This window comes from Fopius arisanus, unplaced genomic scaffold, assembly GCF_000806365.1.
Source record: "Fopius arisanus strain USDA-PBARC FA_bdor unplaced genomic scaffold, ASM80636v1 scaffold00010, whole genome shotgun sequence".
NCBI lineage: Eukaryota > Metazoa > Arthropoda > Insecta > Hymenoptera > Braconidae > Fopius > Fopius arisanus.
The window spans coordinates 1,467,520-1,495,263 of NW_011887749.1; the positions used below are offsets into that span (position 1 = coordinate 1,467,520).

At 35.4% G+C, this 27,744-nt stretch overlaps 1 protein-coding gene and 1 long non-coding RNA gene across 5 annotated transcripts in view; one reads left to right on the forward strand and one right to left on the reverse strand.

Annotated features, from left to right (window-relative positions):
- LOC105262692 (uncharacterized) overlaps positions 1 to 27,533 on the forward strand; it is a 76,792-nt gene extending 49,259 nt beyond the window's left edge. For 2 of the 4 annotated variants that reach the window (XM_011298406.1, XM_011298405.1), the window contains exon 7: positions 19,966 to 20,037. In XM_011298406.1, the coding sequence (XP_011296708.1) occupies positions 19,966 to 20,024 (59 nt within the window). In that variant the 3' untranslated portion in view covers positions 20,025 to 20,037. Of the gene's footprint in view, positions 1 to 19,965; positions 20,189 to 24,752; positions 24,881 to 26,795 lie in introns of those variants that run through there. The other 2 variants (XR_891845.1, XR_891846.1) reach the window with 2 other exon arrangements.
- On the reverse strand, positions 19,906 to 21,297 carry LOC105262691 (uncharacterized). Its single transcript, XR_891844.1, has 2 exons — positions 20,996 to 21,297; positions 19,906 to 20,160 (listed from the first exon to the last, which is right to left on the reverse strand). It is a non-coding gene; the product is annotated as an uncharacterized lncRNA (long non-coding RNA).
- Positions 27,534 to 27,744: the final 211 nt, after the last annotated feature.

A 27,744-nucleotide genomic window follows, 5' to 3' on the forward strand; every position in this document is an offset into this window, starting at 1 on the left:
TTTCCGAATCCCTTCAGACGATATGTCACGAATAGTGAGACGGGCGGATCGACCTCGTCTACTTGGTTTCTGCATTATATCGTTGGGAAGTTCACCATTGGTACCAACACGATCCTGGTCGTTTAGATCACTTGAAACGTTATGCATAATCAATATGGAATTGTTGCCCTGAATGCTTCTCGTTGTATTCATTCTTTCACGATATGCTCGTTGATGAGCGGCATTTTTCTCACGTCTGACTCGTTGGAATTCTTGTTCCTCCTCGGGTGTACGCTGGATCTTCCGTTTAGGCATTTTTTATGTCCTCCAAATTTATCAATAGTGAATTCAAATAGAAGAATTCGAATGAAATAAAGGTTATTGTAAATTATGGTTAGAGCAATTGAATTTTTTCCTGGAGCTGACGCGGCTAAAATTGCAACATGTAAAAATATGAATGCGGCAATCGCATATTCACAAATTATTTGTTTTGAGGACAATTGGGATGTACACATGAACTATTTTATTTATCAGTAAAGTTTAGTGGTTTTGTTGTACAAATTCTTCTCATTTTTCTTTACAGTTATATTAGTTATCTGTTCAAGTTATTTCTTCATTTCGAAGTAATTACTCTTTTACTATTTGGTATTTGTGTGATTATTTCGATAAATAATATACTATTTATCGTGGATTTATGCCGCAATGTAATAATTATTATAAAAAGAAAGTCCTACAATCGTTTGGAAATCGTTCGCAGGTGACTTAAAAAAGGTTATAATGTTATGTGTCTGAAAATTATCAGCAATAAACGTGATTGCAAAATTGCGTGGAAGGGATAAGACTTTGCAATCACGTTCATTGCTGATAATTTGCAGACGAATGACTCTTAAACGTCGATTCAAATAAATAGAGTATTTGCAAACGATTACAATAAAAAAATCGTTTAACGGTGATTAGAAAAAAAGCGGCTAACCGCATGGGTCTTGAGTTTTTTATTTAATCTATCGACTCTTAAACATTATAACCTTTTTTACAATCACCTGCGAACGATTTCCAAATGATTGTATGAGTTCATTTTTGTAATTATTATTACATTGCAGTTAATGGCATACTGCTGAAACTCTTGGTCGATCCTGTCAAAAGTTGATACTGCTGCCATCTCACGCCATTTTCCCTTCGTTTCTTTCCACGTTATCAATTTTTTCTCTTTATTCCTACAATTAAACAATTAAAGGGATTCAATTGCGCTTAATCAATCTTTTTCATTTTTTAATATTTTTTGGACACTCATTTCGGACATTTTTACCCTTATTTACCCCTATTCCCTAATTCCCTATCCATTTAAGCATCCATGGAACTCCATCGATGCAGCTTCGCCATGGTAACTGAATGTAATGAATGTATAAATAATACTCACGTGTAAAGCCTGGATTCGCCTCCCCAGTCTGTTTCACGTTTTCACCCTCGATTTTGAAGAATGATGATTCTAGATGCTTCCTTTAACAGTCGTAAACTCCACAATCAATTACAATTCGGAAAGATTTGGCTCCAACAAACAGATGTATTCGATGTACTTCTGAAATGCAAATGCTCAATAAATAGTATTTTCAAATGTGTGAACCAATTTTGAACGTGAAAAGATTAATAGTGTCATTTTACTCGATTCTCCAAGTGAATGAAGAAGAATAGATGATTTCTAGCAGAAAAGACTCATAAATAATAAAGATAGTAATAAGATTAATAACAACTCAATATCCTCAATTGAGTGAAAATAGTTTTTCCTCATGATTATACGTTAACCATAACTTACCGTCAGTGAAATTTCAAAGAATATCAATTCAATCACAGTCTTCCTTCATGTTTAATCATAATCAAAATATGGTCTCGTTGAATGATCTCAACTCTTCAATTCCGTTACAATGACACTCCGCGACAGATGTAGGACAAAGTCGTAATAATAATGAACGGTCAACGTTCCTTCATTGAAATTATTAATTATTCTGATAGGTTATAGCAGTGTTCAAACTGTTGCGATGGTCGCGCAGCGAGAGCTGGAAGTGAGAACTCATAGAAATGAATATGAATTTTCATGTAACAGATTTTCCACTGGGATAAAACAAATCGTGTTGATCGGGAGAAGAAAATGAAATATCGCTTTAAAAACAATTTGGCTCATGAAAGCTTTTTTATTGAACGAACGAATAATGTTATTTTTCAACCGAACATTGTACAGTATTTCGTAAGTTTTTCAAACAATTATTACATCGAATATCCTCAATTCACATACATAATATTTTTCCAATGAATCAAATTATTCACCTTCAAATGTGAAACATCATCTCAAATCGAATGCGATTATATCGCTGTCAAACTTCTGTCCTGGAATTGAGACGGGAAGAAACTAATATTACAACTTTCGTAGTCTAAGGCTAAGAACACAATAGTTTTCTGAATTTGAATACTGTCATTTGATGATCTTATTTTTAATATCGCATGTCTTAATTCAACGTATGAAAACTTTATACATTAATATATAATAATATGAGCATCTATTACCGTAAAGTTCACTATTTTATCCTAAAAACTAACTTTTGGTTTTGATCAGTTCTTTACCTTAATACTTTTTTCTGTAATAAAATAGGAGTAAGATATATAATACTTCCCACTTTCAACAATCAATTGACCAGAGGATTGATTATCGATTCCCTAAGAAGTTACGTTTAAATGACAGTTTTCTTGTTCACCTTATTAGTAACAATTCCAACTCGTTAAAAGTTATAATTCCGACAGGAATTGAGTTCATAACAAATTATCACTGGGAACAGTCTTCGCTTTTAGAGCAATTTTTTTTTTTTTAATTCAGAAAATGACATTGGAAAGCCAATACGCAGGTGTAAAAATGAGAATGAATGAGAAAACTATTCTGTTTCAGTCAACGCATGAAAAACAAATATTCGAGACTCCTGAGTAAAAACGAAATTTAAATGGAAAGAAGTGACAAAAACTGGAAATGATGCAAACGATGCAAACTCTTCTGGACCACTCAGAAGTTCTCCATAACATTCAATCATATTTCAGCTGGAAGCAAACAAAATAATACTTATTCAATAAAATATGGAATTGTGAATTCGAATCTATCTCTATATATAATATATAATATTAATAGCGACTGAATAAGTACTACTGAGTGAGTACCTACATTTTTCTCTCCATTATCTCCGCCACCATTACTATTGGAGTTTTCCTTGTCGTCCTCTGCAGGACGTTTCGTGTTGGAAGAACTGACGGGGTTTGGAATGAATGGTTGATGGAACGACAATCTTAATTTAGTGGACGACATTTTTTCAATTGTTTCGTTCACAATAACATTGTTCATGCCATCGACTCTCGGAAACGGTGATCCTGGTTTGGAAGAATCAATTTGTCCATGAAACGTGACGAAGACTCCTTTTTCCAATGAAGGAGAATCTTGAAATCCACGAATTTGCACACACAGGCGAAAATGCCCGTCTGCAATGTTCCCGTTTGCCAAGGCGAGCTGACCAACAGTTTTGAAGACAACGAAATTATTTCGAATGTAACCTGAAACAGCTTGAATGATAAAGAAAAAGATGAGAGAAACTGAAAAAAAACATTTTTTTTTAATGCAGAAAAAGATTTGAGCAATTTTTTGCGAAATTTGTTTTACTACCAATTGGTACTTGAATGTACTGAAGACAGTTCTCAATCGTGGTGTCCTTGAACAGTGATTTCTGCTGGACTGAGTTGGCAACATCAAATTTTCCCAGAATAGTGACCGTGCTGAAGTCCTGCACGTGCAGTTCTTCAGGAGCGATAACCCCTTTCAGGTCACGATCGAATTGAAACTTCACATCTCCCACTGTGCAGCCAGTGATCTCCACGATCTGAAAAGTGGAATGACTGAGACACAATTGCGTGAGAAATATTTTAATTACGATCCAACAGCTTAGAAGACATGCGTCTCCCAGAAGAATTGATTGAATTTTCCAAAACAATCATTTTGCTCAATTCACACTATTACGCAAAAAAAATATGGCATTTACGAAAAACAATCCTCCAACAAAAAAGAACTTTTCTTCGTCCCGTGTCAACTGATGTTTGAGTTTGTTGAGTAAATGGTCGTTGAATCATGATAAATATTACCAAAGACGGAATTAAAAATGACAGAGGCGAACAAATTTCTTTAAAAAAAATTCCCTTACCTCATGTTGACTCAGTTTGGAACTCCATTCCACTGCTTTATCTTTCTAAAAAACGATACGTACTTTGGCTCCCTGGGCGTTATTCAGGATAATTTTATAGATCCATTTTTGGTAGGTTTTGACCGGGGTAAGTGCATCCGCTGATTCAATATACCCAACAATATCCCTGCAATTTGTACACGGCTTATTTTTGATGAAATTAAAATGTAATTAAAATGTACCTAATGTCAGAGAGATCTTTCAAAATTCAAAAAACTAAAGAAGTCAGTCTACATGGAATGTGACACGTGGTCATGTACACAGGTTAGGTTTTTCATAGGATATTTATTCTTTCTATTGTTCCGAAAAAATTATACCATTATTTGTATTCACTCAAATATTTTTTATCATTATTTTATTATATTGGAAAAAATTAATCGGAAACGTTCGATAAAACGTTAAACTCACACAACTTAATTGGAGTATGTTGAGACACGTGGCAAATTTATATGTTAAACTCGATTTAGATGTTTTCTACGGCAGTTGTATAAAAAATATTAAAAGTACTCACATCATTGTATTACCGGCCTGGTAACTTTTGATTTCCTCGTTCGTAGTCCAAAGGATCTCCTGTGATTCCATTTTTCTAGCTCGATTAGAAATTTCACATAGCACAAGGTTGTCACTGAATGGCGATCACACCGGAAAAGAGCGAAGAATAAAAGAACGCATGTGATCTCGCCTATAATCTCTGAGGTAACTCTCGTCAATCATTTAGAACCGCCTTGTTGATTCACAACGGATGCTTTTAGGAACATGACATTTTCGTTTTCGACTAACACGAAACTTCATTCAGTTAATCATTTAAACCGGCCAATGGGTAAGACCTTACGCGAGTTCGACTCGGGCGAACTTCATTTTTGTGTTTCTACTTTCATAATAAGGACTGTCGCAGAGGATCTACGCAATGAGTGACCTATATACAATTCAGGATTGGGTAGCTGGAGATAAAGTGCAATGGCCTTGGGTACCGCACTGATACTATGGAAGCCAATTTTCTGATGATGGCATTTTCCATTCTGGTATTTCAGGAAAAGATTCTTCTGAAGACGATTTTGGGGACGAAAAGCCATGTATTTTTTGACAACATCGTAGAAAGGTCCTACGACTGCAAATCGTCTCGGTTTATCTGTCTTCGTTTCAGGAATGTCAATTTTGCGACATGCTCCCGACATTTCCAGTATCAGAAACACCCGTTGAACGTTCATATGAAGTATTTAGATACATTTTGTAAATAATAATTGTGGAAAAAGTACTATTTTTCTCTCTTACCTTCATACCCAGGAATTTCTTATTTGGAGCTTCTTCAACGAATTTCCTGACCTCTGGGTGAAGTAAAAACTTTGGATTTCTTCTTCTTGTCTCCTTTATTTTCATTTTTCAAGAAAGCTCTCAAGTTGAGATAGATGCTGATGTCAATTTTGTGATACAAATTTATTGCATTTTTCAACATTGAATAATTTGAGATCAATTGAAATATCCGAGGAGACAATTCTCACATATGTCACTTTTTAGACGATGTTGCTCTTTCCATACCATCAATTTTTTGTACGTAGAGCTGTACAAATTTTTGAATTTTTGAGGTTGGCGTTGATCAGTTGCATCAGCAATCAAGTCCGCAATATCATCAGGGATGTCATCCTCACTGAGATGAGTGAAAAACTTATCGTCGGAATCGTCGTCGCCGCTATCTGCTTCGTTCTCTTCTGCACTTTCAGCGGTAACACTTTCTTCATTTTCCATGTCTTGAAACACTTTTTTTCTTATTATTTTAATAAATAATCTGCTGAAGGTAACTGATTCTACACTTATGTTAATGTCTCGTTTTCGCGACAGGTGACTGAAGAGATTATTGCGTTTGTGCAGAGTGAAGTCATGAGGTAACTTCACACTGCTCTCACGCTCTCATCGAGAAGCACTCGTGCAGCGCTTGGCGGCGGTCCCCAAGCAAACCGCGACACCGAGTTTTAGATTCATCCCTGACAAAAAGTTTTTTGCAAATATCTCAAGAACTATTCAATCGTTTCCATGTTTCATCCTTCTAAAATATTCGTCTCGATGTACTCTATATGGATCAGCCAGAATATATACATATGCTACCACACAGTTTTCGAGATATTTCAATTTGCATATTTTTCGAAAAAATGCGTTGTACGCCTTTTCTGATTTTTCAAAATTAATCTATCAACTTGAAATTCAGCAAAAAGATTCCTCTTATGACTGCAATATTTGGTATTGCAGATGGACTAGATCGGATGATTCGTTCAGAAGATATTCAATTTTGCATCTGAAACGATTTTCTCAAGTATCTCAAAAACGACTTGGCCGAGGTTTTAGGAACGCTGTTTAGCCTTGAGGAATTCAACTAAACGATTGGAAAGTGTAAAAAAATAGTATAATTGAACACGGAACTTCCAAACAAAAACAAAGTATATTTGCTCTTAATTACTTATGGACACTACTGGTTTACAACAAAGGTTGTTAGTGCAATTCGAGAAAAATAATAATTGGAAAAATATTCGATTATACGTTATACGGGGTGTAAGATCGACATAAGCTATATCCAGTCATTCCTAATTTAAGAAAGCTCAGGCATTAGCCCAATTTAGAAAAAGACGCACTAATTTACAGATAGGAGGACATAGGGGAAATACAGGGGAAAGATGGGCTTTGGCGATGTGACAAACAATGAGGACTCGCAATACAATCATAAATACTGTCATAAATCCGAGGAATGTTTAGGGACTGAGAGATTCCTATCTATAAAAGGTAATACACCAGAATTAAGCTAGCCGAGTGTAAGATTGGCTAAGTTCATACGCAAGACTTTTCACTCGTAACCCTATTTCTCATTGGTCAATTGGCTATATCATCATCAACACAACCGAATCAAATAGCGAGCGTTCGCTCTCGTACAATAGAAAATGGGCTGAGGATGAATGTGTGGAAATTCATCCGAAAAGAAAAACCGCGGATAATTTACGTCGTGAATTTACATAGTATTGAATATTCTTTTGAACTAGCGGGCAAAAAAAACGGGGAAAAATCCAGGAAGAAATCAAAAATTAAATTTCTAAGTAAAACACAAAAATTGATTTTTTGCCTAAAAGTGCCATGATTTGATGAAAAATACTCAGAATGAAATGATCCACGTGTCAAGTTGAAACTTATTTAATAGGCTTTCGAATGAACATACAATATATAGGGTTTACTAGGTAAGAATATCGAAATTAGGGTGGAAACCAGAAGAAGGACCAGCATCACGGTTACAGATTATTCTACAGATCCGATCAATAATTACAAAATTTTGTTATTCTATCGCCCATATACTTACAATGATTAATGTTATTAAGTAGTATGACTTAATTATGACTTAACCATAACTTAATAGCATAGTATTTATAACTATTCGCGTTTATTTACATTCGGCAGTTGGTTATTTAAATAATTATCAAACCTAGACTGCAAATGTTTTTTCGAGTATTCTGGTGATAATTCTCTCACAACTAGCAATAAATTTAGTCTACTATTTTCGTCTTTCGTGAACAAGTTATTATATTCACTCACGAGAGCCACACTCCGTGGAGCAATATCATTTGTCGCATGAAAAGATTTAACAATTTTTATAGCCTTGGCAGAATCCGCTCTCATCTCCCATGTAACTGGATCACTCTTCCAAAAATTACACTCGATTCTTAACATTTCAAAGAATTTTTGAGTATTTCGCGTAACAAATACATCCAAGTCGAATTATGGATCAATTCTAGATCATTTATTCCAGTTCTTCTTCTTTTTCTATCATCACTGAGTGGCGGAAAAGATTTGATTGCTCGACACAATTTTCCTCTTATAATCTTTCAACATCCACCTAGCATGGTGAATACAAATCAAAGCTCGGAAACGGATCCGTCTCGGTAATTTCTCACCCAGCCTTCTCACTGCAGTACCACCAGTTCCAAGAACTCCTTATAGTCTTGGTGAACAGTATCATCCTTTGTAACCGACTAAGAACGAAACCTCAGATTATCAATCGTCAAAGTTTAATTTTCGAAACAATAGAAATGGAGATAACGAGTGTATCGTTGACGTATGACAAATCTATTATGACACCTTTACTTTATTTTTCGCCTCAACGACATCGAGGATTCGTTCCATATCATGATTCAATGCTTTCTTCACTGCAGCATCATGAATTCGAGGGGAAAAATCGTTTTTGTCCATGCTGCTCCACTGCCGATGAAACTTATTAAAAATCAGAACGTCGCGGGCCTCGAACTACATCTCATACTCCATTCAAAGGCTGCTCCCAAAAGAAGCGCAAGAATGTGGTGATGACATGGCAAATGCAGCAAGTCCCTTTTGACTAGCTGTTCAAGCAAGATACATACATAATTGGAGCCACCTTTAGTGCTTGCAGTATCAAACACCATGGTGCATGTATTGTTCAAGATGTCCCATTCCTTCTATAGACGGCTTCCGTTTGCGTATGTCCACTTCCTCGTTTCAGTCTACATCCAGCAACTGACTCCACTCATTACCCGATACTAGAACCGAAGGTCGATCCAATTTTTTGAATTTATTTTCTGGATCCGTCTCTTGCTTTGCATTCCAGTGAACACCGAGGACATGTGGTTTTTTAATTTTTACATTATGGTGAATGCCTTCTTTGATTGCGTCACGATGTTGTAGTAGATTTCAACGAATAGTCTCGTGGCTTAAATGAAGAACCTCTAACGTTATCCCGACCTCCATCTGGGTAGCAGCTAGCACTCATGCGGCCATTCCATCACTGGCATTAGCCGTATCTAGAACTGCCGTGAGACTGGGAGTCACGAGTTTCTCTCTTTTGCCTTTCATAGTTGGTAACTTGACTGCAAATGTTTCGTCTTTTTCATCACTATCTTATGTTTGTTTCAACAACTCATCGAGGTCTCCTTCTTCATTTAGCATATAAGTAGCATGTTCTGCGTTCTAGGACGACGTTCGTCTAGAAAATCAACTACGATTAAGCGTAAGGGGTGAATTCGTGTACAAATTGGGTGATTTGTTGAGCGCAACAAAAAACCGAAAATATCGGACAGAAGTAAGGATCAAATTTTAACGAACATGCAATTTTTTCCGATTCTTCTATAACAAAAGATTCTAGCTGGATAATCAGAATCTGTACCTAGTGAATTTCAAGGCAACGATCCTTTCGCATAGTCGCCATTTTTGTAGTTCACCGTTTTTGTAGAGCCAATCAAGAGTTGTAAAAAAGATTATTATCATACAAATTTCGCTAAATTTCTATCAGAAATTCAAAGATATTGTCTGGAAACTCAGTTAACAATTCAGTCAACTCAAATAGTTTCATAAAGTGCTTCGCTTGAGATTTTGCCCAGGACGTGCTCTCCTTCCTATGAAAAAAAAACGAAAAGAAATCTAGGTTTTTTTCTTTTTTTTCGTAATGTGTTGCAGGTGCAATATTCGATTGGTTTCTACTCAAAATATGGAGAAATGAGGCTAGAATCTCGTCATTTTTTCTCTAAGTGGAGAAAAGTTTTTACTTGTAGCGATCGTTTTTTTTAAATTGCACGATTCAAAAGCTATTGAAATATTTGTCCGTCAATTTTAATACAGTTTTTATTGTCTAGATTTTTTTCAGATTTTTATGGAGCTTTGAAGTTGTTGAAAAAAAATAAAATCGAAAAAAAAACAGTTTTTTATCAGCATAAGAATCAGGAGATCGATATGGTGATCTCAAATTTTACACAATTGGGTTTTTGGATGGTGAATATGTAGAAAAATCGCCAGCTTGAGATTCCCTGGGAGCAGACTGACATTTTCGCGTGTATTTTACGTGTGCTGAAAATACTATTTTTCACGCCTAGGAGGAAAATGTAAATCTGACGAATGCGGCTGTATAGTCCGAGCCGAAGTCACAATTACTTTTTTGCCGCAGCTATGATGCTATTTTATGCCATTGGTAGTTTTCTGCGGTTGACTACGGAAAAGATTGCAACGTAACAATTGCTTAGATGTCGATAGTTTTGCTGTGTCCTGTTGACTGACCTTCAGTACCCACCACGAAAAATGGTGTGATGTATTCTACCACGTAAAAAACAAAGTACGTAGGAGTTGCCTCAAGAAAATATTGTGGAAGAGTGACAAATTCGGCTTTGCATATCAAAATAATCTTTAAGGGCCTACACTACACAACTGTATAAATTCAAATACAGATTGATGAATTTTTTTTTCTGAGGAAATATAAACTTTAGTATTACTGGAAACGTTCTAAAAAGTTATTGAGCGAATTACAAAAATTATTTTGGGTAAAAAAAAAAAATTTATATCCCAGAGGGAGTAAAAAGCGCGATCCTAATCTCGGTTCGCTCGGTTCGATCGCGCTTTTTATCCCTTCGGACATCAGGTAGCATGTGCACTACGGTTGAAAAGCATTTTCTGACTCATGTGATTAAATCAAACACTTTTCTTCCGGGGGGTGCATAATACACTATTCTCTTTTCTGACTTCAATTGATTTTTTCTCGGATTTTTTCATGCAACCAATTAAATTTTTATGAAAATCGGTGAACTTATGCTCATATAAAGAAATGTGGATAAATATAATTCTTTTTATGAAGAACAATGATCGTTCAGTCGACTAATCATCAGGTTTGAACTACCGGACTTTCTTCTTACTATTTTATTTAGTTATTTCATCGTCTCTTCATGGAAAAAGAACAATTTCTTTGTTGACTCTCCTCAGGAATTTGATGTTCCAGACAGTAACCGACAACTCGAAAATATAACGTAGATCAGTATAAAGTGGAATCTCCGAACGTTAAAAAAAAACCATCCTATTGTAAAAGGGACACGTTTGACACAATCGATTATCTCTCAAATCTCGAAATCATGAAGCCACGATTCCTTATTGGTCGGCCTAAAGTGGCGCGAGATTACAAAGTCGTAACTCTCTTACGGAAATCGTTTCATACCCGCGAGCTGGCGCGCGGTACAGTTTCTCGTGCCTCAAAAAGGGAGTCATTGATTGAGCTCAGTTTTGACTCATTAAAAAAAAGGATGTGTCCTTTTTACCAAACTTAGTGACTACAAACTACCATATATTTCGTGCAAACTTTAACTAGCGTGTGCTGGGTTAAAAACATTTCCAAAATTTTGAAAAAATTCACATCAATGTTTTAGCAACTATTCTATCAAAATTGAACATTGGAAATATAGATTTTCAAAATACTTCTTCCGTGGGTCTACCAAATGTAGATCCATGAACGTATCTATGACAGACACTCTGCCATTCTGGCGGGGAATGGAAGGCTTTTTTTAAACATAAACTCACATAGATATCCATGGTAGTGTTCCTTCATAGTGCCGTACTTCTGGAATTGTCCTTCGAGGCCTCTCTATACTGTCTCAATGTTTTGTATATGGACTTTGGTCAGCGGATCCACACAATGGATTGAGTGGTCAACAGTCAGGTGATGAAATCCTTCGTTGTTTGGATTGGTATGACCTCTACTTATCCGAGATGACTGTTATTCCGGGACCAGTCCACTCCTTGATGACAGACGAGTGATCCTGACACTCTAATTTTTACCGTGGTTACGAGGAAAGCTTTTGTTCGTCTCTCGTATGCACCAGTCACCCATTGCCCGCCATTATACGTTTTCATTGGTACTTCCTATCGCCCACTGTGGTCTCATCTATTTCCATGATTTTAGTGGGGCCTCCTGACATCGTGGTGTATCCTCTCACCAGTCGATGAGCAGTTGACTTACGAAGTTGGACTAACCCAAGTAGGGTTTCAGGCGTGGGCCAACCAATGGTCCGTGCTTGGCATGCCAATCACTAGGCTTGGCATGCCAATCACTAGGCTTGGCATGCCAATCACTAGGCTTGGCACAACGCTTGGCTTAAACACTGGTTCATGAATGGGCCGAGTTCTGGATGATAACTCGGGCCCAGTCAAGGGATTCTAGGGTGGCCCAAGATGTACGCACATCACTGGCCCGATGATTGTCGACCTGTAACTAGCCACACGGTTGTTCCCAAGACTGGCCCGATTATTGCCTCCCATATTGGCCCTACTACAAGGGAACCAATTCTCGCTCGCCTAAATTGGCTCAATGCTTACTTACAGTGCTGGCTCCACTGACAACCACTGGCTTCATCATTGCATGAAAATTTGAGCCAGTAGTTCGCTGCCAAGTCTGGTCCGATAATGGCTAGCCAGGCATATTATTAATAAGATGCAATCACCAAGTTTCTTCCAATAACATGAATATTTATTAATTGTGAAAGTGCGAAGCGAACAGCGTGAACAATATTAATTAAAAGTATGCATAAGAAATACTGCGAATACATTCTGTAAATGAACCTTAGCTTCAACCAATGCCTGGACCCCTGGCTGCACTACTTCTATTTTTTCCATCACATTTCACATTTCTTATTCCTTAATTCTATTCCGTGTTTTTAAATATCTTTCTATCTTCATAACTTTAAGATAAATCTCGGAACTCAATAACGATAATTCAGTTCGAACGAAACGTAAAACATAAAAATCTTCTTCTTATTGTCACTAGTATTTCTCAACACTACGTGCAGAACTAAAGAAAAATGAACTGAAAAAAAAACAAAAAATACTTCGAACCATAATTGAAACTTCCCCTTCCATGTGAATATTCCAACAATATGTAAAATATAAGAAAAAAGATTAAGAATATGATTGGACTGCAATGTAGTCTGATCCTTCAGGAGATGAAGGACCATCAGGAACGAATTATAAAACGTTCACTTACGTGTGTTTTCTTCATCTTCAGCCCTATGGCTCATTGAAGTCGTGGTAGTCCTCTCCTTGGGTGGAGAAATCCTCCTCATTGGAGAGCTCCCTGAATCGGCACTACTTGAGGATTCTACTATTGTAGTCAATGATTTCTTTTTTTTTTTCAAGTCTTTCCTCTTCACAGGATATACTGTGCGCCGAGTCTCACTACCGCTACTACTATCACCGCAATGGGAAGTTACAGAGGATTTATCTGACCTTTTCATACTCTGTGAACTTAATATGGAGCTGTATTGGTTCATTGACAAAACCTGTTGTCGTTCACAATCCTTGTGGGTTGTTGATTTGGGGAGATGCTGAATTTCTGAGTCTGTCGTTTCAATATTTCGTGTTCTCTGACTTTTCCAAGCGTCGTTCAGCTTGCTTGAAATCATCTGTGAAGGTAGAAGACATGCGATTACTATAAGAATGAAAAATAACATTTCATATTCTCCGTAGGATTACCAACACTCTCAGTTCGAAAACAGGTCCCATGACATTAATTTGGAAACTTCGATTAGTAAAAGAAAAATTATCAAATCATCTAGAAATATCAAGAATATCTTTAGTGTAACATGTATTCTCGAATAATATCTCTAAATTTGGCAATAAACAATAAAAATGAAAAAAAAAATGAGCCGTTTCTTACAGTCGAGAAAATTGTCTATAAAAAAGGTGTTCTGACATTATTTTCTAACAGCACTCATTACCGAGAACATTCAACCAACAAATGGTGACAAAATGATTGGAAATACTGAGAGAATGGTTCACACATTCCCTACTTACAAGCAATGCTGATCAATTCCACTGGATATTCCTTCCAATCCTTCTTTGGTTCTACCAATTGTTTCAAGTATTTTCCTCTTTTGTTGAAGCAATCTTCGGGAAAATATTTAGTCGTGTAACAACCGTCACGTAACCTCTTCATCCATGGTCTGGCGGAAATATCCACCAGTGGTTTCCCTTCAGAATCAGTCTCACCCAAGAAACGCACGATAGCATATTTGACTTTTGGATCCTCGTGAAATTCCTAGGAAATACCGTTGAAAATTTATATCTAAATAAGTAACAGCCATGAGGGAAATTAAGATATAAAAAGCCACGTGTTTCTTACCTGTGGGTTCTTCACGTTATCATCCATGGTGCAAGTAGTAGCTTCCAATTTACGTACGGATATGCACAAATTTTCAAAGAAACACCAATAGAAATAATGCCAGCTTTCGATGAACACGATGAGACAGATTTTTATGCAATTTTTTGAAGATTTAAATGATTCACAGCACTTTGGGGTTGTTAGAGTTACGTCATAAAATCATGGCGCTTGAGTCCACAGAGTGTCTATGAGTTCCACGTCGTGTGGTGAGAGAAAATCCAATCACTGGATTTCGTGGGTCAATTGTTCCGATGATTTCGAGATGATACGTTTTGTTCAAGAATTTTTTTTACCGCAAAAATGAGAAAAATATCACCCACGAGCCAGAGCGTTTCTTCAGGCAAGTGTGTGCCGGCTCTGCTATATTCAGGTGTACACAACCGGCACTGAATTCAATCACTCAGAGATGATGAAATAAGGCATAATTAACAAGCTATAGCGTAAATTCGCAGTGTCACATTGTGGATTACTTTCTGGCTTAATCGTTTATTACACAGACTGACGCGATTAGTGACGACGAACTATCAAAACACAATGCTCTGAGTCCCACAATGCGGCCTCCTCGGTTACAACACACAAGAACGCGTCCCGACTCGCAACGACGTGGCGGCGCCCGGAACTATAGCCTGAGACTGCTTCGTTTAAATTTTACTAAATGTACAAATACAATGAAACTATTCTAATAAAGCAGAGAAAATAAAACTGATGAAAGCGTTGATCATTAAAAACTGAATGCATTTAAATTACTCACCAATAATGGCGAGTGATGGCACCTGATGGCGTGCAATTGGTGCTTCGATTAGCGTTTTCAATCACTCCCGGGACGTTTTCATGATAACCGACGGATAATTTTGTCTTTATTAAAACACGGTGTTTTTTAATACGATAATACCGGGAAGACATTGTTGCTCGGAACTAGAAAACCTGGCGAACGTTAGGAGTACTAGTACTTAATTTTTCAATAATTGGCATACCATTGGGCCAGAGATGCTATGCCAATCCTCAAGTAGCCAACACTCGACCAAACGCTGACCAAGCAATGGAGTACCGGTGTTTGATTTGTCATTGGCTGACAAAGTATCGGGCCAAAGATGCTTATTAATCTCCAGGTAGCCAGCACTGGTCAAGCATTGAGTGAGCAATGGCCAATGAGTGTTTGGTTCGCCATTGGCTGACGAAGTGTTGGGCCAAAGATGCTCTGCCAATCTTCAGTTAGCCAACATTGAACCAAGCGGTGAACGAGCAATGGTGTACCAGTCTTTGGTTCGTTATTGGCTGACGAAGTGTTGGCCCAGAGATGCTCCGCCAACTTTCGGTAGCCAACCCTTGGCCAAGCGTTGCCCCGACATATGGATCCCGAGTCTTGGCTCGTCAGTCTCAGCCAAGCCTCGGCTATTAATTGGTGAGCCAATTATTGATCAGCCAATTTAGGGCCAGGCGTTGGCCCGAGTATGGGGAGCCAATTACGTGTATGCCGGGACTCAGCCAAGCCCCGGCCCAAGCAACCACACTCGGCAAAACCTACTTGGGTAATCCACAGCGGTTTGTTGTGACAGTCCAAATTCGAACTCTAGAAATTCTTATCCTGGCGGAATAAATGGAACATATTGAGAAATCGTACGGTTGTAGTTAAAAGGATGCGCATTCCATAGAAGCAGGATCCATGAAGGTAGCTGAAGGTGTCACACTTTATACCCTTTGTTTTCTTATGGCTGTCACCAACGGGTTTCCTCTTTGTACACCGGAACCTGCCTCTCGCAGGACTGGCTGTCATAATGCAATTATGCTTAGGGCACTTCATCTCACTATGTCAGACCGTCTGATAACGTATGAATTTAACTAGCATTCCGTAGTTTTCATTCATTGCGTAGATTCCGACAAGCGTCACACGGAGAGAAAAATTCTTGAAAAATTACGTGCCTCTTCTATAACCTGCCAGTCGAAACAATATTCAGTAAAAATTACGGAACAGTTACGCACTTTTTCAGTGGACTTGCCAGAAAAAGTCCAGAACGTTCCCAAAAAAGTTCGGAACGTTCAGTGAAAAAATGCGTAACTGTTCCATAATTTTTACCGAATACTGTTTTGACTGGCAGCTTACGGAAGCGGCACGTCATTATTAAAGAATTTTTCTCTCCGTGCAGGTTTATTGTTATACGTTACATTACTTAATCCTACTTGTAAACGTGCCGATCCAAGCAATCACGACTGGTCTGAATCCTTTTGGTTGGGCAGACCTAGACATTTACCTAGTTTTCTATGAACTAAGAAATCAGTAGAAATGGAAACAATCTGCTCAGTGTGGATCAGAGAATGAGGATTCGATGAAAATTAGAAGACAGATTAAAAACCTCCCGGATACAGACGTTTTTCCTGCTTCGATTGATTACTTTTTATTTTATAGAGAATTCCTTTCATATTCTTATTCGATTTGAAACCCTCTTTTCCGACAGAAGTGTATTTGTATACTATGGTTAGTAATCCAGCGGTCCTGACTTGGCTCTCTTTCTCATTTCGTTCCTTCCTTTTTTTTTTAAAAATATTTTCCACTTAAATCTGAATGGAACTTGTCCTTGGATGCATTGTCATACAAAATCATTTGTTAACCTTGTTTTAACCAATAGTTATTTTTGAGATTCATTATTTTCATCATCTTTTAATTGTTTACTTAATATTCTCGCCTTTACTTTTTTACATTAAATTTTTCCTGAAAAATTTAATTTTTTCTGACTTCATGGAAATTTAATGTCTGAAGATATCAATAGATTTTATTTCAACAGTCAAATCAAAATGCTTACTCGATTGAACTTCCTATCAAAACATTCTTCATTTCTACGATCGAGATATTCATACAACGAGAAAACACTGTAATTTTCGCTTAAAAAAAACAGAAAAAACTCAGACTTATGTCGCCACTTACTACAATAACCTGTTCTAATTTTACATTTTCAACATTCAGAAACCCTTAATGAGAATAGTCCTGGACATTACACCGAATGCATAGCTAACGATGAAAATTGCTCCTTATGGATGATTTATTGCCTAATAAAATCACCGAAGTATGATCATTCCACCGAATAGATCCTCTCTCATAGTCCAGTCAAGTTAGTCTTTAACCCTTAATTAATTCCACTACTCGTGAAAATACACTAATAGATGCTTAAAAGTGCTCTGAACTATATATCAAAATGTGTATGCATTGTTTAACCGGGAACATAAATAAATCAATTAAAAACTATCGAATTTTCTGTACTTAACGTCAAGAATATCAACTGCGTCAATTGAGCTCATCCGCTTGCAAAGAAAAAAAGTCAGCATGAAGAACGCAAATTCAACTACATATTTTATACAAAAAAAAAATCACACCCTACTTCTTATAATCATAATGTAAAGAAAGCCTGAAGTTTCTCAACCTCATTATTAATTTGTTGACATTTCACAGGCCACCTTTTTTTTGCATGCGCACCTCAATGCAGCACGCGCGATGCGCAATAGATTTGAATGTATGTTCCGCGTTGTCATGAATATTTATATTATAATCTTTTGATATCATGAGGACATTAAAATTCATTGATGGAATAGCAATAAAACATTATTATATGAATATTCATGATAGCGCCGAATGTACAGTCACACCCACTGCACATCGCGCGTATGAATTGAGGTGCGCGCGCAAAAATGGGGCGGACTATAAAATGCTAAGGAATTAATGAAGTCAAAAAATTTCAGTATTGTTTTACACTATAATTATTTAAAGTACCACATGGTTTTTTGATATAGATTTGTAGTCGATTTTTCGCTTTACATGCCGATGTTTATTATTTTCTTTGCAATTCGATGAGTTCAATTGACGCGGTTAACGTTCTTGGCGTTGAGCACATGAAAGTCGAAAGTTTTTAATTAGTTTGTCTGTGTTCCAGGTTGACCTCTACGCAAACGTTTTGATATGTTGTGCCGGGTACTTTTACGCCTCTACTGGTATATTTTCATAGGCAGCTGAATTAATTAAGGGTTGCACTGTTTTCAGCTGCGAGATTGATGAGGCTGTTGTATGCGTGAAATAGGAAGGAATAACCGAATTGAAGCGTACACAATAAATTTGTACAAAATGTAATAATTAGATGTATGTTATCTAATGCTGCAAATGTCATCACTACCAGTTGAAACACAGTGCTGATGAATCACCCAGAAATACAACTTCCATAAAAAAAACCTGTACAAAAATGAGCTAATTTCACTATATAATAAAGGAATTTCTCACCGATATAGTCGGCTAAAATAATATTGGAATTAATCAAAAATTACTAATTTTGATCAGCGAATTCATGTCTCGGGAATCTATTTCCAGAAAGGCTTGGCAACCTTCAAGTAGCTGGGAGTCATTCTATTACTAGGGTTGCGATAATCTCCAAATTCTAACGGTCATCCAATTACACTGATAGAAGGATTGGGTTAAGGTTACACAGCCTCGATAACTATTATCTAATAACGCAGTTAAATAATACCAGCTGAAGTCGTGTGGTGACAGTTAGCCAACGGTTCATTTGAGAGATTAAGATTGATCCAACTGGCAGATTAGTTAATAGTTACCGAATGGCTAGTTGGTAATGTAAACAGCAGAAATACAATGTGTTCTTCAAGTAAATGGCGTTGACTTAACTGCAAATCCGTGGTCACAGAAAAATTCAATAAAATTAAATACGGTTAAAATCGGTGAACAGTCGAATTAACTCTTTTGTTGTATTTATAACTAAATGCCTGGTTCCGATCAACGCATAGAACAAAAATGCGCAATCGAATACGACAGATTCCTATAACCTAATCCTTCTATCAGTGGAGACAACCTTTGTCTATGAATTTTGTCAGTGGTAACAATATTCCTGCCACCCACGTTGGCGGACGAGACAAGTCAAAATGACCGCTCAGCCAGAATTGGCACCAAATTTCACTTGACAATTTTTAATCGTAAATTCAAAAATTAAATTAAAATTTGCAATAAAAAAAAAATTATTAGAGAATATATTTCGAAAATTGTTTTTGGCAATTATTATTTTCCTTTCAAAGAGTGCAACTTTAAATGTGCAAAATAAAAATTGGCAACAGTCAACTTAAAATTATACTCCTAAAAATTCCATTTCAGATTTTCATATTACATTTCCAATGTTACAAATCAAGTTTAAAAACGAGCAATGAATATTTAGATTAAAAAAATGAGGAAATCAATTTTTTCACTGTTGTTTTTGTGAATGTTATCTTCTAACTTGTAATTTCGATGAAATTATAGAATTCTGAAATCGAAATTTGTAAAAAAAAATTGAAAATTGAAACTATGAGAAAATTAAGACGTATATGTAGAGGTATATAATCTACCGTATCTTGAGGCATCCTTTTTGTACCCGAAACGATCCATTTTCCTCACTGATAGCAATCCTGACTCAAATGGTGTTATATAGTGTACTTTATTTAATATCAAATTCTTAGGCCCGGCCCTCAGTTGACAAGTCACGTTCCTTGATCCAATGCCACAGATGTTGCTATATTGCAGTTAGCAACCCTTATCGTTAGTTTATAGTTTCTCTCGAGGTCAGCACAAAAATTTAATGCAATCAATCATTTTTTAAGTCAACCGCTACCTACTATATTTTTCACATATTTTATATCACTTCTCTGCAAATTTACTGAAAACATGTAAAATGCTTTTATATTTAATATTTAATAAACATAACTTGTACAATGTTGGAAATTTTGTTTTAGTGACGGCCGAGACAGCTGAACAGGCGAAACGTAGGCGAATATCTCGTGAAAACAAATGACCTTCGGGAAGCGACCTTGACAGTGATTAGCTACCGTCTCTCGTCAAGGCCTGTATGTATGATTATTTCTCAAAACTGGACGTTGATTCGATCGCCGTGTGGCTGGACCCCACCTGGTGAATCTCGAAGTGTCAAACTATAAACAAATGTTGAAATTAATGAAGGTAAAATTTAACAAAAACATTTAAAAGAATAGCGCACATGTAATCTTTCTTAGTCGGTTATAATAAAGGGTTTGATAAAAATCGAACATCAATGTTGATAATAATTTTATCATGTTTCATATTTGTATTTCTGTTATTCAGAATGCTAAGGCATAAAATACTTGACTGTCACTTCAAATAATTCATTTATGATTTTTTGTATAAAAGAGAGATTTATCAACATTTTTACCCTGATTTTTTCAAACGTTTTATTGGTTTCCTTCAGTTGTTTACATCATTAATAGAGAACATAATTCTTATTATTATGATATACGATACTATTATTATCATTTTGTGACTACGATCATTGGTAATGTTTCAATCTTATCCACGATTTATCATTATGACAACTGCCATTTGTTCGTCTACAAGAACCATAGAGATGTGATGAATGCTTATTTTTCTTTGAAATTGTTACGTTTTATTAAAATTGTTGCAAATCTCCGTAATGGGTGGCTTTCAAAGAAAATGCCGAAAGAGTACATTTCATTACTGATTTCTAAAACTTTACCATTCACGCGTGCTACACATATTATCTTTAAACAACTATCAAACCTTTCTTTCACGAGTAGTTTGAACACCAAAGCGTTCTACTGCGTGAAGGGCATAAAGCTTATGACTGTGTATCAATCGTAACGCACTCTGTACACAAAACAAATACTTTGCCCATTAAACTGCGTATTGTAAATATTATTATGTGTTGCATATTCATGCGAGAAACATCATTATGCACAATAGTAATACAATGTGCTATTTTGTAACACATACCTGAAAAGTCCATAAAGTGCAGAGAATGTACAAGAAGTAAATTCTCGTATGTAAAACTTCACATCACGCACTCGAAAAGTACGATCTTGACTCACGATCTTGAATTGTAACGCTCCGTCCAAAATAAGAACACGATGCCCCCTCCGCAGTCCCGAAGCGTGCACTCAGCAGTTATCACAAAATAGTACATTATGTAGTACCTAATGTGAAACTGCCCGGTATAACATGTATAATATTTTTCTGCCTACATGCGCCGAAAGTGAGCATTCTAACCTCACTTCGTTCGGTTAGAAACGTCACTTTCGCCGCATATCGACAGAAAAATCGTATGCAACCCTCGGGAGGATAATCAGACAAGCATTTCCCACGTGCATACCACCCTCGCCTTCGGCTCGGGTGGTAATTTTGCACGTGGGAAGGACTTGTCTACTTTTCCTTCCTAGGTGAGCAATATACTATTTGGCAATACCTGCCGCAATTCACTTTGCTTAGTGGTTTGAAAAGCGAAGTGTTCGTTTTGTGATCGAGTTCCACCAGTCTAAGGTCGTATATAAATACAATCTTCGTGTATGACCTTGAACTTTGCCCGAGCCGCCCGAACCGGTTCAAAAAGTTAACTTTTTTGGCATCAGACATTACAAAAAAAATAGGATATAAATGCTCACTTGGAATACAATATACTATTAATATCACATTGAATTCTCTCTAAGAGTTCTCTTGGGGCTATTTACACAAATTACTTCCTAATATGATTGGGACATCTAATGTAACGTGGTCGGACTAATTATTGTTAAAAAATTTCCGCACGAAGTAAATTATTCCCAATTTCGGCTTAGAACGCGTCTGCACTCTCATTTTTACATCCTTGCCAGCTGTGACTGATTAGTCTCCTTGAATGTGTACAAAAAATAATAGCTCCTTACAATACATGTACGGAAAGCCGCTTAGAAGTCACGAGAACATACAATACCTCCATTATAAGTTGTCGAGATGGGCCGTATAAATCCCAGGTATAATTATTTGTAATATAGATTTTATTTGTCTATTAAAAAGTTGAAGGTTTATAAAATTTCCTAACGTATAAATGTAGATGGAAATGAGTTGTCATCAAAATTCTGAAATACACTAGTTCATTCGGTAATACCGTAATACCTCTATTTCAAAAAGTTTCATGGTAGATCCGGTTTTATTGGAGATTGATAACTTATTAATAAGGCAACTGAGAAATTGATGTTGTGTACTTGACCATTTCATTACTAATTCGTTAGAAAAAAAAATCTTTCTTTTACCACAGTATCTGTATATTGAAATATTATCTTTTCTCGCAGTAGTGCAATTGTTTGATTCATAATTTTCTTATTCTCTTCAATTCGCTTTCTTTATTATATGTATATTGTTTCGTAAGATTGCATAGCTTATATTAGTGGCGAATAATGCTCTTTATTTGTTTTCTTCTTTTTTGAGAGGGTTCTGCAAAAACCAAATGTATATAATGAATAATAATACAATAACGTGGCAATAAATTTGACCTAGCAATTTATTGTAATTAAATGGAGTAAATAAATTAAATATTAACGATGAATACTTCAACCGACGGATCGTGAAAATGAACTATTAATCAGCTCAGGTGTGCTTTACTATGAGACGGCTTTTCCTAATGAAATTGTAATTAATTACTACATGATGGATTGATAAAAGAAAGTGAGACAATTAACTATTGAGTTGTATATCTATGGATCACCATTCCATCGATATATCTGTGAACTACTAAATCTAGCGGTACTGCCGTTAATCTCAAATTATTGCAATCCTTGGACTTTTTTTTTACATTTTCGAGGATACGAAATAAAGATTATCATGAAAGATTATGTTTTTTATATTTTTCCTGAATTGCGCCCGAAAGAGCTTTGTTAATTTTGTAAATATTTCAGAAAGAAGTGGTTTGAAGGAAGAATATTATAAATTTTTTTGTAAATTGAAACGTTCTCAACCACAGTAGTAAATTTTGTGATGGGATCGACGCAATAGTATATTACGATACAAGTGAAAAATAGTATATTTTTCAGCTAGGCAGGTAAAATAAAGAAGGCTTACCCACGTGCAGAATTACTACGGGGTAAGCACGTGGGTAAGCCTTCTTTACTTTACCTCCCTAGGTGAGAAATATACTAATTAACCTATGTGAGGGCAGTAATGGCCTACGCCGGTGTTTTTGAAAAATTAAAATTTTTATGATACCAGTGAGAAAGTAGCACATTTCACCATTAAGCCGTTAAGGATGTTTTGCTGGTATTTTGTTATTTTTCCGGTTTTTCTGAGATTTATTGAAAACTATCGATCGGATTGGGATATGAAAATATAGCGTTTGTCCATTCCATCATGATTGACTCTTTCATAAAGTTTCTTTCCGATATACTAATTTTTGTAACTTTTCACTAAAATTTAATAAAAAATCAATAAATTTTAGTGAAAAGTTATAAAAATTGGTGTATTGCGATGAAACTTTGTGAAAGGATAAATCATGATGTAACGGACAAACGCTATATTTTCATATCCCAATCCGATCGATAGTTTTCAATAAATCTCAGAAAAATAGGAAAAATAATAAAATACCAGCAGAACATCCTAAGAGCCTTCGTAACAATTGTCAGTTTACAGTCCGAGGCCGAGTCGAGGAATGCCAACACAATCGTCAGAAAAATTTTCTTTGGTCGAGTGACGAACCATATTTCTTGTTATTCTGTCCATGGGCAGGGTTTTAAGGCCAGGGTTTGAGCGGCCTAGTGATGAAATATACCATTTTTCCACATTTGACACACAAAAACTGTTTTTTTCTCTCGAATATGATATAACTTTGTACGATACATATGAAAAAAATTAACTTTTAACAAATATGCTTACACAGTTTCGGCTCGGGCTTCGGCAATATATTATTCGACATTGCTTATGGAACGACATACTTTCCGAATTCAAAAAATTCTAAATCACTACACAAAAATATTATCCAGTGCGTTGTGATGAGTTATTTTTCAGTCACGTAGTTCACTAGTTAAGTAAAACAGCCCATCTTAACAGCATGAAATATCCTCTTTTTTGTCATGTCTATACAGAAAGTGCGATTTACATTTGTAATTATTGAATCTTGTGAATTTTTTGCGATTTCGGAATAAAATAAGTTACTACTGTGTTTTTAGTGGAAAATCGGCGTGTACATTGAGTCGAGATATTAAGGTCTACTTATTTTTTACCGTTAGTTTTATTTTCAACAACCATCAATCCGCGGATGACACAGAGTTAATGGTGAATAGTAAAAGTTCGGGAGTCCAAACCCACCGATCATAAAAGTACTGCGATTTCGTAAATATTGCAATGAACATGGGAATAGTTATGCCGAAATCTCGTCCCCGTTACTATGGGAAATTATAAGCTTTCCACTGGTATACCCGCCAATGGATATATTAATAACTACCAGGTGACATATACATAGATAACCATGTCACATGTAGTAAGCTTTTATCCTTTTACCTATATACTACCTTGTAATTATTACAATATTCATTATCGTAAATTATACAGTCGTGTATGGTGTTTGTCATTGTTTACCCAGCAATATAAAAATGATAATTATTTAGGCTCGATTGAAAACCATTTTACTATATTGCCATTCTCCTTTATGAAAATTCTCTCGTTCTTCTACTTAAATTCCTACTATTTCGGCCTCGTCACTACACATTTCTTTTTGTCCTTACGTTCGCAGACAAGGAATCACAGATGCTACCTTGTACAGCGCATAAGGACTGCTTTATGGATGGAGTGAGGAAATAGTATTTGGCAATGTATATAGTATTGTCCAACTCGGGCGTAAAGTAGCATTGTTTCATATAACGTGAGATCGTTCAAGATCACGATTAAAGTCAAGTTTAAATGCACAACGCCGGGCTTTACATCTGATCTCTGAACTGCATGCACGTTGTGGGAAAACTAACATTTTACGTAAAATCTTACTGAAATAGTAATTTATGTCATAAAGCCTGAAAAGTATTTCGTTTTATTACACGCTTCGCTCGACAGAATCACAGATTTTGCACCCAATGATATAAAATACTATACCAAACTCGTGCGTTGTAGTGCTTTCGCCTTCGCCTTGTTTTACAACTCCCCACGAGCCAAAAAACCCATTATACATATGCACTTGCTGCGTAATATACTGTTGCAGATTTTACTAAAACACTATATATATATCCTCGTCCGCCCTGTAGATGATTCATTATTTCGCCAAAAATAACTTTTGTAATGATGCGTATCGTATCCTTAGAATAGAAATTTCCTGGTCGGAGAACGAAAAAGATCTTATATCAATTGAACGTAATTAATCTCCTCAAGATTAGTATTTTTTTAATGAGTAAAGGAAAGCAGAAATTTTAGAATGAATCAAATATCTTTATTATTTATCTTTATCGTAATGAAAAGATGTGCGGTGAAATTTCAGGAAACTTTTTTCTAACGCTGAACATGTGAGAACGAAAAACGTACTTGGGCAGTTTACTCTGAAACCACTTACTATAGAGATATTTGCACTTCCGTTTTCAATGACTCTCGCACCGAATCACAATTATTTTGTAAGAATGATCTTAATTGTGTTATTTTTCAAAACTTCTGATCCATTTGTTTACCGTCTTCGTCACGGCAACAGCAACTATTCATAAACGAGCTTGCATAATGATCAATTTTTCTTCCGCAAGAAATCTGAAACCTGACATGTGTAAACGTCATCTTTTAATCATGCTAACTGGGACACTTGGGAAAAAAACTGCAATTTTTTCACTAAATATGTCAGAGAACTTGTGGTAAAGGGTTTAAGTAATGAAAGGATGTTTATTTTTATTTACAAACATCAAAAGATGTCGAAACTAAAAAAAAAATCATATACAAAAAAACAAAGAATGTAATAAAAAAAATCACTTAAAATCCACAAAAAATTTTATAAATAATATAACAAGAACGAAATGGAGAGTGTAAGTACAGTGTGAATTTGATAGGTAATATATGAATAAATATATTTTGTAAATAATTTCTTGTAAAGATTAAATAAGAACTTCTCATTGTACATGGAAAATCTTCGAAATTGTTAAAATTTTTATTAAAAAACAAGAAAAAAATTAGGGACTTGCAAAAATATGATGAAATTTCTCATGACTCAATTGTGTAATTACAAATAAATGTCTTTGTTTTTTCATAAAAAATTATATTATTATTGAATTGAAACCTGATGCATTTGTTAATTACGCAATTTATTGAGAATAATGGATAAAGAAAATATCCTGGACATTGTTTCAAATCACCTTCATTTGTAAAGAAACATGAAAACAACTAGTGACATTTTCTTATAACATCATCGCTATTATCCACATAATAATATAAATACCCATATAATTTTGAATCTATATCACTCGAATTAATTTTTTTTGTAAATCGTTTTCTTCCACATCAGCACGTCAATTTCTTTTATTACGTATGCATATATTCTCCTTGACAACAAAAAGAAAAACATTAAATAAATGAATAACTCTATCTAATCATAATTACTGAATTAATAGTATATAGACAAAAAAAACCGTGTCGATTGTCTATATTGTTTATTGCACTATCAGAGAATCTAGTTTTATATTATGTAAATGTACATTATTCATTTTACAATGGAAGAGTTGATGAAGCATTTTTATGGATGCAATGAATTTAAAAATTCAAATAAAATCATTTGTATTTATTAATCATTTAATTAATCATTTTTATGTCGCAGCGTGCAATAAATTGAGTTTATCACACGCAGCCTGCTCAAAACTCGATTTCTGCATGCATTTACATGAAATAGTTGGAGCACTTGGGAATAAATTTGGTTTTCAACGAATGTGAAGTTTACAAGCCGAGCCGAAGGTGAGGCCTGTACTCAAAATATGTGCCCTTTTACTCTAATATACTATCATTTACAATCACAATTGTATACAAGATAAAAATATAATTTTCCATTGATTTTCATAAAATACATAAAAACATTCAAACAAGTGATCAATCTCACGAATTGCGTCATTACTTCGATTCTGTCTACAGTTCTATTTAAATATAAATTATCGATTGAATAAACAAAAAATGTAAAATACAGATTTTTTTGCTGGTTTTTTTATTCGTAAATCGATAGTTATTGATCATGAATCAATTAGTTAATTAAAATATATTGTATATAAAGAACTTAATTCTACTCAGTTAAACAGGAGAATGAATAATCGTAGTTGTACATAAAATTTAGTACGTAGAAGAGAAAAATCAGAATAGAATCAATTGTTCAATGATTCTATCAAGTTAATTTTCATTGTTTGAACATTATAGCTGAGTGAAATGAGATTCAGCGATAAAAAAACATACTGATAAATGAAGATGCATTGTAATTTTTCTATGTAAAATATTCCGTTTGACACTAGTTAGATAGGCTAGATAATAACTTGAAAATAACTAAAAGAAAATAATTGATTGTATAGAAAAAGCATAAAACCCATATAACATATGTAAATACTGTAATGACTTATTCTAGATGCAAAAATGATTATAATTACGCTCACATCATTAAGGGACTCTGAGTGTTTTCCTCTTTTTCCGTCAATTTCCCGGCAATTGATCAGAATTTATCTTCAAACATTTACAAAAACGATCAAAGAGCAGAAAAATCATGAGAATTAGTTAATTAATTACAACAA